The sequence below is a fragment of the Sciurus carolinensis genome, chromosome 4 (assembly GCF_902686445.1).
Source record: "Sciurus carolinensis chromosome 4, mSciCar1.2, whole genome shotgun sequence".
Taxonomy (NCBI): Eukaryota; Metazoa; Chordata; class Mammalia; order Rodentia; family Sciuridae; genus Sciurus; species Sciurus carolinensis.
In genome coordinates, this window is record NC_062216.1 from 61684344 (window position 1) to 61699345 (window position 15002).

The following is a 15002-nucleotide window of genomic DNA, read 5'->3' on the forward strand; positions in this document are numbered from 1 at the left end:
TTTGTTTTCTAAATAAGTATATGATTAAACTTTTACTTTTTAATAAATCTGGTTTGTAGGGTAAGAAGCCATACTTATGTAAGGTAAGAAATGGCAATTACAGGGAAATAAGACTTCATTTATTTATTCAACAAGTACTTATTGTTTCCTCCCATAGTCAGGCATTATGCAGGGAAATTGTTTACTTTTTCATCTAGTATCACATGAAGATGATAATGAATAGTAAAATTTATATTTTAATGTCTCTGCATAACGTGGACTTGGGACAGCTTAAATATTTGGTAGATTTGGGCTGGGGAGATAGCTCAGTCGGTAAAGTGCTTGCCTTGCAAGCATAAGGCTGTGGGTTCAATTCCCAGCACCAAAAAAAAAAAAAAAAAGAAAAAAGAAATTTGGTAGATTTGGATGCAATTGCAAAAAAATAAATTGGAGAATAATTATCTGACTTGTGATTACAGTTTTAATATTGTAAATGCATATTTGGCATTACTTGTGGATCAATTCCATTCAAGATATTCCTATTTTCAGAACTAATAGAATTTCTCATTTACTTAGAATTATCAAGTAGTATAATAAGATTATTTCTGTGAGAAACTAATTCATTGGATATTTGACTTTGAAGGTATCTTCTTTAAACGTGATGAACACATGTCCCCTTACATTTGAAGTGATAAGGTAATCATTATAAATTAGGACCCAAGTCACTGGAATTCAAAATGGTTTTGAAATGTGAAATCCCATGATTTGGTACATGATTATATACCAAGAAGTATAAGTTAACATTTTCTTTCATTTCCATTCAGAAGTTTTAAGCAAATTGGTTTCCTTTCTACACCAGTGGTGTCCTACTGCTCTACAAGTAGTCCTTGTTATAAAATCCATGTGCCTATAGAGTATAGGTCCTGGATTTCACTCCAGGGTATATTACTATCTATGAGGCAGTTTGAAGGGAGAAGTTTGAAATGAAAAAGAAAAAAAAAAAAAAAAAAAGCCAACCAACCTCTGATCCTCTGCAAGAATACTATATCTAGTTGTAATATTTTATAACATTTTATTAAATAATTTACATAGAGTGAAATGCTCCAGTGCTAATGTACCATTCAATCTGTTTTGATAAATATGGAGACACAACATCTCTCCCATCCCAGTAAGTTCCCAAGTAACACCCACTTCCCAATCAACATACCCAGGCCCCCATAACATCCCAGCTTCCAAAAGCAACCACTGATCTGATTTCTATCACCATAGGTTAGTTTGGCTTATTCTGGAATTTCACATAAATTAACATATATTTTTTTCATATTTTGTTTCTTTCATTCAGCCTAGTAGGTTTGAGATCATCCATATTGTTGAGTTTATCAGTCAACAGTTTCTTTTGGTTGCTGATGAAACTTGCAAGAAACAAGCAGATTGTTACTGAGTATCTGAACTGACACATAACTAACTGCTAAAATCATGACAGCAAATTGATAGTAACCATTCAGAGGGTAGAAATGCACTCTAATATTAAGTGATAGTATACCTCACATTCAAACAACTCACCCACATTAATTAGTGTATATGAATCAAGGGACACTATTTTGGGAGATTCTAAATTATCTACTAAAAACAGACACTGGGTGGGTACACTTTAGCAATTGCAGTGGCCATAGAATTATTGTGTCCTTCTACTTTAACTTCAGAAAGTAAATGTGAAAAATAATCCCAGGTGAATAGATAATTCTTTTAGTATCTCTGTTATCAAAACATGCTGCAAAGAATGCTTTCGTTTTTATCAATATGGTGATACCACAATACCAGTTTCAACAAGACATAGTATGAACCTGAAGAACTCAGTTTTATTGTTAGAAACTCACTTTGATATAAAGTTCCTGGAAAAGATTATATAAATGGAAGAAGAGTAGATACAAAAAGAGCAACATCCAGGTTGCATTTCTGTTTGGCTGAAATTCCTAATTATACATACCTAAATTTTGTTATTTTATGCAACAATTCATTGAGGTCCCAGGGAGCAGGAATAAATTTAAGCAAAGAGTATACTATGATTCTTGGATTCTTCATAGTACTATAAACTGATTTCTAGTAGAGGTAAAGGGTGAATTTTTGCCCTTTATTGTCATTTTCAAGAGAATTCTATTCTTTTTAAAAAATGTTGTAGTTGTTTGTGGGCCTTTATTTTATTCATTTATTTATATGTGGTGCTTAGAATTGAACCCCGTGCCTCAGTGCCTCACGCGTTAGGCAAGTGCTCTACCACTGAGCCAAAACCCCAGCCCCTGAGAATTCTATTCTTAACAAAGAGGTGACTGAATTAACATAACTAAATAAAGGAGAGGATTGAACTATTTTTGGCTAATCCATCCACACCCCTAACCATCACCACCTTCAAGATTCTACAAGGGCTGGGGTTGTGGCTCAGTGGTAGAGTGCCTAGGAGGTGTGAGCACTGGGTTCATTTCTCAGCACCACATATAAATTAATAGAATAAAGGTCCATCAACAACCAAAAAAAATTTTTTAAAAGATTCCACAAGAACACAAAGGCATCTCAGAACACTGTCACATACTGATAGCATACACACAGCCACTTTCTTGCCTTTCTGGGAAATTAAGTATGTTCTCAATGTTTATACTATCAGTGAGCAGGAGATAGAACCATCATATAGTACTACAGTGCTCATATCAGTTCTATGGGAAAAAGTACCCAAATGATGTAAGAAATTAAGGCAGAGTATTGAGTAGATATTAATGATGTTTCCTGTTATTTTCATTCACTGGTTTTCTCATTTCTTTCACTTCCTCCTATCTCTAAGTACCCTACTTTCCATCTGCCTTCTCATACTTATTTTTCTCCTGGGGTCTAAATTGTTTTACTATGCTTGTATTTCATTCCGACATCATTCCAAAATAAAAACAAAAAACTAACGTAAAGCACTTCTCTTTAACATGACCTACTATAGTGTAGAATTTACCCTGTCTTTTTTTTTTTTTTTAGATGTACATGACAGTAGGGTGTATTTTGACTTATTTTGCATACATGGAGTGCAACCCATTACAATTTTGATCCCATTCTTGTGGTTGAACATGATGTGGAATTACACTGGTCATGTATCATACATGAGCATAGGAAAGTTATGTCCAAATCATTCTACTGTCTTTCTTATTCCCATCCCCGCTCCCTTCCCTTCATTCCCCTTTGTCTAATCTAATAAACTTCTATAGTTCCTCTCCCCACCTTTCCTTGTTATGGTTTACCAAACACACATCAGAAAATTCAGCCTTTGGTTTTGTGGGATTGGCTTTTTTCACTTAGCATGATATTCTCCAGTTCCATCCATTTATTAGCAAATGCCATAATTTCATTCTTTTTTATAGCTGAGTAATATTCTATTGAGTATATGCCACATCCACATCTTCTTTATCCATTCATCAGTTGAAAGACACCTAGGTTGGTTCCATAACTTGTTTATTGTGAATTGAGCTGCTAGAAGCATTGACGTGGCTGTGTCACTGTAGTATGCTAATTTCAAGTTCTTCCAGTATATGCCAAGGAATGGGATAACTGGGTCAAACGGTGATTCCATTTCAGGTTTTTTGAGGAATCTCCACACTGCTTTCCAGAGTGGTTGCACCAATTTTCAGTCCCACCAACAATGTATGAGTGAAACTTTTTCCCCACATCCTCATCAACATTTATTGTTACTTTTTTTTTTTTTTTTTTTTTTTGGTGGTGCTGGAGACTGAACCCAGGGCCTCTATCAACCAAGCTATATTCCCAGCCCTACTTGATATTCTTGATAATTGCCATTCTGACTGGAGTGAGATGGAATCTCAGTGTAGTTTTAATTTGCATTTCTGTAACTGCTAGAGATGTTGAACATTTTTTCATGTGTTTTTTGACCATATTTCTTCTTCTGTGAAGTATCTGTTCAGTTCCTTTGCCCATTTATTGATTGGGTTATCTTTTTTTTTTAGTTTTGTTTTGTGTGTGTGTGTGTGTGTGTGTGTGTGTGTGTAAGTTCTTTGTATATCCTGGAGATTAGTGCTCTATCTGAGGTTCATGTGGTAAAGATTTTCTCCCATTCTGTAGACTCTCTGTTCATGTTCTTGATTATTTCCTTTTCTGTGAAGAAGCTTTTTAGTTTGATGCCATCTCATTTATTGATTCTTGATTTTACTTCTTGTGCTTTACAAGTCTTTTGAGGAAGTAAGTTCCTGAGCAAACATGGTAGAGAGTTGGGCCTACTTTTTTCTCTAGTAGGCCCAGGGTCTCTGGTCTATTACCAAGGTCCTTGATCCACTTTGAGTTAAGTTTTGTGCAGGGTGAGATATCGGGGTTCAATTTCAATCTACTATATGATTTCCAGTTTTTCCAGCACCATTTGTTGAAGAGGCTATATTTTCTCCAATGCGTGTTTATGGTGCCTTTGTCTAGTATGAGATAACTGTATTTATGTGGGTTTGTCTCTGTGTCTTCTCTTCTGTCCAGTGGTCTTTCATTCTGTTTTTGTGCCAAAACCATGCCCTTTTTGTTACTATAACTTTGCAGTATAATTTAAAACCTGGTATTGTGATGCCTCCTGCATTTCTTTTCTCACTGATTGTTTTGGCTATTCTGGGCCTCTTATTTTTCCAAATGAATTTCATGGCTGCTTTTTATATTTCTATGAAGAACACCTTTGGAATTTTAATAGGAATTGCATTGAATCTGCATAATGCTTTTGATAGTATGGTCATTTTGACAATTTTAATTCTGCCTATCCAAGAACATGGGAGATCTTTCTATTTTCTTAGGTTTTCTTCAATTTCTTTCTTTAGTGTTCTGTAGTTTTTTATTGTAGAGGTCTTTCACCTCTTTTGTTAGACTTATTCCCAAGTTTTGTTTTGTTTTGTTTTTGTTTTTTGTTTTTTGAGACTATTGTGAATGGGAGACTTTTCCTAATTTCTCTTTCAGCTGATTTGTCATTGTATAGGAATGCAATTGGGTGTTAATTTTTTATCCTACTACTTTGCCGAATTCATTTATGAGTTCAAGAAGCTTTTTGGTGGAGTTTTTGGGGTGTTCTAAATATGGAATAATGTTGTAGGCAAATAGGGATAGTTTGAGCTCTTCTTTTCCTATTTGTATTCCTTCAATTTCTTTCTTTTGTCTAACTGCTCTGGCTAGGGTTTCAAGGACTATGTTGAATAGGAGTGGTGAAAGAGGGCATTCCTGTCTTGTTCCAGTTTTTAGAGGGAATGCTTTCAAATTTTCTCCATTTAGAATGATGTTAGCCTTGGGTTTATGATATACAGCTTTTACAATGTTTTATAATGTTCCGACTATCCCTAGTTTTTCTAGTGTTTTGAACATGCATGGATGCTGTATTTTGTCAAATGCTTTTTCTGAATCTATTGAGATAATCATGTGATTCTTGTCTTTAAGCCTATTGGTGACATTATGTCTTATTTCTCATAAAAGGCAGTTACATTTGAATTACCAAGAAAAACCTCATTAGTACAATTTAACCCATGAGGAGAACCAACAGTGCTGTCACACTAAGCTTCAAGGATATATGTTCCAAACTGTAAAGACCAATACCTTATTTTCAGCAGTATATATAAGTTGAATTCTCTAATAAAGTTCATCATTTTAGTTGTAGTAATTAATTTTAAGTAACTGCTAATAATGTTTCTTTCCAGATGAAAAAATAAGGTTATGTCCCTTTTTCCATTTGAATACGAGAACTGATATCAGCTTAATGTAAGAAAGGTAAAGAGATCTTAGACGTGAATTAAAGAATTATAAACTTCATTTCTCAGTGAGAACAGTCTACTTGAAAGGTTTTGAAAAGTCCTAGCTTAGCAGAAGTTAAAGTTGATAGTAAATCATCTGTCTTCCTCCCATCTACTTATTGTTTTTGTTAACAAAATTAGGTTTTTAGGAGGTTAGAGAAGTTGCTCAGTGGTTGCTGGTTCAATCCCCAACAACCCCCTGCAAAAAAAAAAAATCAGTTTTTACTTCCTATTTTCTGACTTATGTTTCATTGCTTCTCAATCAAAATGTTGTAACTAGAAGTTATTTTATTTACATGTATAAATCTATACTTAATATCAAAGCCATGTACTTTTCCACTAATAATTTAAAACCATAACTGATTTTTTACAAGAAATAATTTCACCTTTACAAGAAATAATTGAAATGGGAAATGAGGCCATGAAGTGTACATCATTGATGAAACCAACCTACTCTCAAGGCAGCAAGTTCATGTAAAGTAGTGGGAGTAGGAACAAACTCCTAGATACTAATTTTGCTGACATATAAAGTATTATAAACATCCACATTGTACTAATGCAATTTAAATATTCAAGATTTAAAAGGTTGTTCATGATATTGTTACCAAAAAAGGAATAAAGAAAAAGAAAACATTCAATACTTAGCAGTTGCTCTAGAGTTTCAAAACATAAAAGTTTGGGGGCTTTAACTATTCTTTTTTCTTAAAAAGAAAAATCAATTTGAGCACTGAACAGCAAAATAAAGAATTTTAGAGCTAGAGAAGACTTGTCATCATCTAGTCCAACCTCCTCAGCATTCACCAAGTCCAGTAAAATTACTGTCTCCTCAAGGGGCTTGGATTTCCTGCTCTGATTTCCAAAAAACTGAAGAACCCCTAGTCCTCTGAACCTCACTGTTGTACATGTGTAACCTTCTTTTCATCTCTTTCTGGTATGCTCCATATTCATGCTAATGATTGCAGCTGTGAGGATTATTTCCTTGATTCATTATGACTGAATTAGCTTGCAAAATGAACCGTTTACCATATACACAGTACAACTTTTAACTCAAATGCCTGGCAAAGGTATAGATGAATAATTCAAAGTTTTAGGAATAATCATAGTACCAGTCAATAGTGTCATTGGTACTCTGGAGAATACATTTTAGTAGACTGTGTCATAGTGACTCAAGAATGAGTAATACTACCCTATTATTTAAGACCATAATGCTACCTACACTATTGTAGTGGAGAAGCAACAAGAGGCCAGCATAGCTTTTCTCAGAGGCAGGGATGGGCAATATTTATTATGCATACCATGTGAGTTAAACAATAGATGGAGATATTATAGCAGACAATGAGATCCAACATTTGACCCCAAAGAGCACACATTGTGCTCAGATCATTGTGCAATGTCAGGTAATTACATACAGAACAGAGAAACTACATAAGACTTCTACAAGCTTCTTGCAGCTCCATCACTGCACAGGCAAGTTATTATTATTACTTTTTTTTTTTTTTTTTTTGGTACTAAGGATTGAACCCAGAGGCACTTAACCACTGAGCCACATCCCCAACCCTTTTTTTATATTTTATTAGTAACAGGGTCTCACTGAGTTGCTTAGGGTCTCACTAAGTTGCTGAGGCTGGCTTTGAACTTTCAATCCTCCTGCTTCAGCCTCCGGAACTGATTATAGGAGTGCCCTGACCAGGCAAGTTATTAACTTTGCCTTCCTCATCAGTATACTGTGAGAAATAACCACTGTAGTATTATGAAGCATTTTGTAAAGGAAAGTGCTATAAAAAAGCTGAATATTAGAAAAACAAGATTAAATAATATAGTAGGAATGGTTCTCATATGTATGTCCAATATTTATGTCACCAATATAGGACTGCAACCTGGGAGAAGTTATTTTAGGTAAACACAGTTTCCTACCCAGCTTTTGCAAAGTCAAGAAAATATCTGGGCATATTAGCAAGAAAGACTGTGGAGTCTTACATTATTTGGGTGTTATGTGTGCTAAATATAGTTGGAATATCTCATATAGTGTGGAGTTCCCACAATGTCTACAGCTTCTATTGCAAATCTGGAGCTAGTCTATGGCTCAGTGGTAAAGCACTTGTGTGGAAAGCATGAGGCCTGGTTTCAATCCCCAGCACTACACATACACACACTCTAGAATCTTCTGCATTTCAATGTTTATTTGAAGTATTTATGTAGCAACTTCTAAACACTGAAACTATCAAAGCCTATTATTTACCAACAGGGTATTATGTTTTTATAACTCAGAAACTATAAGAAGATTCTGTAGGTGAATATTCATTCTGTGATTAAACCTGTCATTATGTTGGGTTTGTGGGAGTTGTTATAAGTGATTTATCATGGTAACTGATTTTACTTACATTTTTAAAGTTTGTTAATTTTCTCAGAAGACTGGGATATTTTTATCCCATTCTACATCTTTAAAAGACAAATTTATATAATTTTTTTTATAGGTACTTTCCATCCACCACCACCACTGGGGATTGAACCCAGGAACACTATACTACTAAACTACACCTCCAGTCCTTTTTATTTTTTATTCTGAGACAGGGTATCTCTAAATTGCCCAGGCTGGCCTCAAACTTGCAATCCACCTGCCTCAGTCTCCCAAGCAGTTGTATTATAGGTGTGTGCCATGCAGTCTGGCTCAAATGCTGTGGTTTTTGTTGTTTTGTTGTTTGTTTTTCCTTTTTTTTTTTTTTTTTTTTTTTTTTTTTTTGTAGTCCTGGAGATCCAACCCAGGGCCTTGCAAATGTCAGGCCAGCACTCTACCACTGAGCTATATCCCCAGGCCAGGGATATAGCTTTTATATAGGTCCTTCTTATACCTAAGATTCTCAAACTGTAGGAAAAGGATGGGATACTTTTTTGATAGACATTTAATGTCCTGTGACTATAATTTACTCCCAATTTTAACAAAATTAGAATTTTTACCTTTTTACCCGTCTCTTTTTTCTTTCTTTCCTTTTTTTTTGGGGGGGGGGGTAGGGGTGGGGAGGGTGATTCGTTCCGAGAATTGAACCCAGGTGTATTGTACCTCTAAGCTAGATCCCCAGAACTTTTTATTTTTAATTTTTTAAAAATATTTTTTAGTTGTCAGTGGACCTTTAATTTATTTTACTTATTTATATGTGGTGCTGAGAGTCGAACCCAGCACTTGCCAGGCAACCCCAGCCCTATTTTTAATTTATCTTGAGACAGGGTCCCACTAAACTGCCCAACATGGCTTTGAGTATGTGATCCTCCTGACCAGATCTTCCTGTCTCAGTCTCCCTAGTAGCTGGGACTACAGGCATGTGCCACCATGCCCAACACCAGCATGTCCTGTCTAATTAAATGGAGCAATACACCACAGTGTTTAGTTTATGTTATAACAGAACCCAAATAATCTGTCATTGAGAATCATGATCCTACATTCTCTCCTACCCCTGAACAATATAAAATTTTGGCCTTGGTTTAATAAAACAACTCCCTGGTTTAATTTCGTTACATTCAGAAATAACTAAAATATTCAAAATTTAAATTTATGTGCATGCCATTTATTTGTAAAAATATATAATCATACAATTATTACATGGTAAAGAGAACTCCATTTTTAATTATCTTTCCCTGATTGACCAAATTCAGTACTACAAAGAACTTTCATACAATGACTTACTGTCTTATTCACTCTGTATATTTGTGTTTTGGTCTCTATTGTTTTTTTGTCCTCATTATTTTATCTCTGTATACTTCTATTTAGAATAGAGAGATAGAATCATGAAAATAAGTAACACACCCATCAACATTTTTGCCATACTTCATAGGAATGAGCAGTTAAGGCTAGAAACCTCAGTATTTGAAGGTTTTGAAAACTGAAGTTTCTAGATAATATGGTTTCTAGATAATATTGTTGCTTCCATGATTGAAGAGAATAAGTATCATATGTGGTAAAATAGATTTTAAAAAAACAGGATAAATAAATCAATTTGTTTTCTGTTAAGCATATTGACCTCTGTGCATTGTCTGGCAGAGTATTACTAAAATTTGCCTAAACAAGCTCTCGTGATGTTTTCATGTTTCATGGAATGCTTTGTCTATACTTGGATTTGAATCTTCATAATGACAAAGGCTCCTAACAGTTATTTTTTTAACATACACACACTATCATTTTTAGAAAGTTATAATTCATCTTCCTAGTTATATTTCTGCTAAGTTTGTGAAACTGTAGTATACTAGTATGAAAAAGGTAAAACTGTATATATAGTTAGATTCTGAAAATTAGAATCGTGCATTTTAGAAAAATGGTAACTTGTGGCACTTTGGTAAAGGAATGTGCAATTACAAAGGTTTATGCCACTTTAATTTTTTTAAACCCTAGAATTTCTCTCACTAGGCTTTAGATTCAAAACCAAACCCAATTCTAAGACTAGCACTTTTCCCCTACTGATAATTCCTATTTTTCTAATTATGTGGAACATTAACTTAAACCATTCTTTTCAATGAGTCTTCACTCACCTTCTCTATCCTGACCACAAAACCTTTAACTTAAGGAACATTTTTAATTAACCCAGTGGTAATCAGAAAAGCATTTTAGGTATCATGCCCATTTAATCTTGTACTTCATTTCAGTAATCTTTTCAAAATAGCTAAATTCCTAAAATGAATTTTCAAACATTTTAATTGGGTTTTATTGGTTAAAAGTGACTGAGCAGTTAGTTATCTATGTTGTCATAATTCATCCTAAAATCTGGGCCTTCCTAAATAACTGAGTATACAGATGTGCTTAAAACATACATGCCCCCAAAGAGAAATAATTAAATATATAATAATTAGAATTCTGTATGATTATGGCTATCATGTAGATACACTCTTATTAGGTTAATAGTATTTTACTGTGATATACCCATGGATAGTAGAAGCAAAAGGGATATAAATGCTCAATATTAACTGTTGGCATCAATACAGATTATGCACAGTCTGTTGCAATAAAAGGTATTCATTGTGCCTATATCTGAAGAATTTCCTGTTAGTTTTCTCTGGTCTTTTTTATTTTAGGCTGCACAATCATTTTAAATGTAAAGAAAACAATATATGAATGAATGAACAAAATAATAGCCCATTTGCCATAGGATTAAATATTCTATTGAATTTTTTGAGGGACGTCGGCTGCTGTAGATTATGACATAAACCAGATTGTTCCCAAGCAACATGAGAGTCTTATGTACAAGTCACAGCATTTAAAAATGATACATCTTCTCCTTTACCCACAAAATGAATTCAGAATTGATAATTTAAGTTTATAATTTCAAGCTACTAGTTATTAAAGATTACTATATGGATTGAAAGATTAAATAATATAAGAGCTACAAAAGAATGCTAATTAATAATATAACCCCCTATACTATCAAACTTCTGATAATGTTGGGTTTCTTATAAAGCCTTAAAATATTTTAGTGAAAAATTAATTACCTGGAAAAGAAGGCACTTTATTACCTTGAACTAGCTTTTTGTCTGTATAGAATGTCTAAAATCTCTTAAAATATTCTTTATCCTTTTATAAATTTATCCTAGTTATATGTTTTTCTAAAACCACTTAGAGTATAATGTAATAAATCAAACTATTTTAATTTAACAGAACATTATGTTACATAATATAACCAATGAGCAATACAAAAATAAAACTCAAGAGTAACAAAAGTGTATGTGATAATGGCAAAACTGTCTAAGTTAGTCTACAATCATTTGAAGTTAAAATATTGTAAAATTTAAGACTTTATCACTGAACAATTTTTGGACAATTTTTACTTTAAAAATTTTATTTTTAATTGTTACTACCTTGTCTTGAAATGTTTAGCAAATATAAGGGCAATCAAAATTATTAAGCTAGCCTATCATAATTCAGTTTTATTTTAGCTGAGTTTTTTTAATATAAAACATTAAGAAGTCAGTTTTGTTTCTTCTTTGCTCAAGTCAGCCATACCTGGTGAATTATCAAATTTAAATCATCTACAAAAATGTACTGCTATGTGCAGTATTCTTCTTCAGGAAATCGGTAGATTTATAGAATGAATGTAGTTCAGCAGGAAAAGCATAGGATAATTTTTTTCAAAAGGGTTTCACCCTCTCAAGTGAAACTTAACATCTTTTTGACATTCATTAAGATAGGCTAACTTTCATTCAAGAATGTTTTTCAACAGAATATTTCAAAGTGAACGAACTTTGCTTTCTTTTTTGTTTGAGAGCAGAATATTTTTAAAAATTTTTTTCTATAATGTCACTTATCTTTAAGTCTTTCTTTGTGTCACCATTTTTCTATCTCTAGTTTGAAATGCTTTTTACTAAATGTAAATGCAATTTCTTAGATGGAGTCACCATTTCATGGTATAGAAAAGAAGTCAAGTTAATCAGGTCTGTTCTTATCAAGGAGAGACTAAAGACAAATTCCATGTCAGTTGTTTGGTTTGTTTGTTTTCTTTTTAAAATAAGATACATTAACCCAAAGGTGTGTTAATGTCAAGGCATGAACAATCTTAAATGTAGATCTATTGAGTATTTTGTGATGCTGAATAACAGACTTTTCTCAAATATCTGTGATGCTAAATATTTTCCTTAGAAAGTTTTGTTTAATGTTAGATTGTTGTTCTGAAAGATGTTGGTCCTAGTGGGATTTTTAAAAATTTGGAAAACAAATAACCGCATGTATTACAAGTATAGACATGGTGAATTGTAAACTTACCGTATAGTACTGATTCTATTTTCAAAAATGTTCACTGTTAAATATAGACAACATAAAATTGCCGCTGTACTGTAATTGAGTACTTTTTCCTAAATGACCCTGTTATCACTATTCCAGAATTAGAAGCTGGGCAGATACATGATTGATTCATGTGTCTGCATAGATGCTTCAAGGTATATTCTTCTCTTGGTGAGTAAAAATATATTTTCCTTGGCATCAATGCATTGAGATCTGAATATACCTGTATCTATTCTTACTGCACATTTCTTATACAGTATCTTCTCATATGCCAAAATTGGTCTAGGCACAACTAAAATTAAGGGTTTGTTACATGCTTTCTAACAGAAAGGTTTTCAATAATATGGGTTTGTACTGTGAAAATAGTGAAACTCCCTTTAAAATTTCCTATTTGCTAAATTTAAATTAATATCTTTTCTTTAGCTCACAAATTGCCCTAAATCCAGAGAGAATATCAACCCTTTTCACTGTTGTCAAACCAAGCATAAGGAACAACCCAATGATACTACAAAAACAGTTGAGGAATAAGGAATAAATCTCTAATGTTACACTCCAGAGTAAAAGCATTTGGTGAAAGAAATGAATCGAAGTTCATCATGAATCCAAGGCTTCTGTACTTGGCATTCCTCCACGGAAAGGAAGAGAAGTATCAACACCACTGGCATCATTTTCAAACTGATCTTGTGTGGAAAACCTTCCACCACAGTGGAGTATTTCTTGACTCTTTTCAAATTTTTTGGTTTCTTGTTTAATTCATCCAGCCTTTCCGTTTTCAAACCACCATTTGTCAGCATTGAGGTAGAAGACATGTAGATTTGAAAATACTTTCTCAAGAGATCATGTAACTACACAACTCTGAATTTAAAAATTGAGGGCGGGGAGGGATCATTCAACCCACTGCCTCTTACAAGAAACATTTTTTTAAAATCTGTAACTGCTGTAGTGTTAACAGGGTACAGGTGTTTTTTGTCTTGTATTGTACTTAAAAGGTTCTCATTGATTGTGATTGTATTGTACCGTATGAGAAGAAATCATAAATTGCCTTGTATTGTTTATAATAGACCATACCATGTACTACTTTTGGTTCCAAGTTTTTCAGTGATGCATGTTAACAGTTAGGTCCTAAAATTCTGTGGTGCTAATTCTTCCATATCCAATGGTGCTTTTGTGGATGCTAACTGCACACATGCTGAACAAGCTTGAAGTTTAAAACTTTCCTCCCTTCCTCTGTTTATATAAAGTAAAATAAAATAACTTGAATTTGTCTCAAAGTATCACTGACAATCTAATAAACTGGTTTATATGTGTAATTATTATGGATTTTTATTTTTCAGAAATAACTTGATTGTTGATCTTACCATGTGTTTATTCTGTTATTTCATTTGTGCCCCCCAAATCTGTTGTGTCTTTAGGAATTTAAATCCAGTTGCTATGGCTTCTAAAATCATGTTTAGGTAGGACCTATAAAAACCAATCCTACCAGACGTGGGAATAAGTAAGTAGAAAATGTGCCAAAAGAGTGTTTGTCTATTTATTGCTTTATTAGTAGTTTTGTCATCTGGTTGAACAAGAAGATAACATTAGCATGAAAGCTAGTATGCCTTCAAAGCCTTTATTTCAATTCAGATGACACTGCAAAGGTCATTCACATAGGTTCGTATTTAAAGTAAAAGTTTGGAGGCTGGGAAGTAGCTCAGTAGAGTACTTCCCTAGAACACAGGATGCCCTGGTTTTGATTCCCAGCACAGCAAAATAAATAAATAAATACATACATACATACATACATAAAAAGATACAATTTTAAAATGAAGTAAATTTCATTCCTCATATATGAAAATAAGGACAAGACATAAATGTTCTGGAAAAAATTGACATGAGTCAGATAGTATAATAGATAAAGTCATGGCAAAGGTTTTATGGGAATCTAAACTTCAGCATGTATATTAATAATCACAGGACTGGGGATATAGCTCAGTTGGTAGAGTGCTTGCCTCACAAGCACAAGGCCCTCCTGAGTTCAAATCCCCAGCACCACAAAAAAAAAAAAAAAAAAGAATCACAGCAGTAGGACACATGAAGCTACAAACAACTTCATGAGGGCAGAGAACAGCTTCTCCCAAACTAGAAAAAAATTCAGTATTAAAACGGCATGCAAATTTTCATTCCGACCTTGATATCTTGACTAACCCACAGGCAACATTAAAATTTTAAAAGAACAGAAAAAATGGAAACAAATGTATTAAATAAAGCTCCTCAAGCAACAATCACTGACCTTAAATAGAAGATGATCAAACTTATCAGTCTAACCCACTGGGTCTGATAACTGAAAGGACATTCCCACACTACTGTGCTCTTTGTTATATTAAAAGTTTAAGAGGGGTGGGAGAGGTGGGGGGAAAGGGAAAAAATAACAGAATGAATCAAACAACATTACCCTATGTAAATTTATGATTACACAAATGGTATGCCTT

General features: G+C 33.5%; 1 protein-coding gene across 1 annotated transcript in view; it reads left to right on the top strand.

Moving 5' to 3' along the window:
- The window catches only part of Purg (purine rich element binding protein G), a 39061-nt gene extending 24439 nt beyond the window's left edge, over positions 1-14622 (top strand). Inside the window, exon 3 of the mRNA XM_047551371.1 lies at positions 12955-14622. Coding sequence (XP_047407327.1) covers positions 12955-13059 — 105 coding nt within the window. The 3' untranslated portion in view covers positions 13060-14622. The remainder of the gene's footprint in view (positions 1-12954) is intronic.
- Positions 14623-15002: the final 380 nt, after the last annotated feature.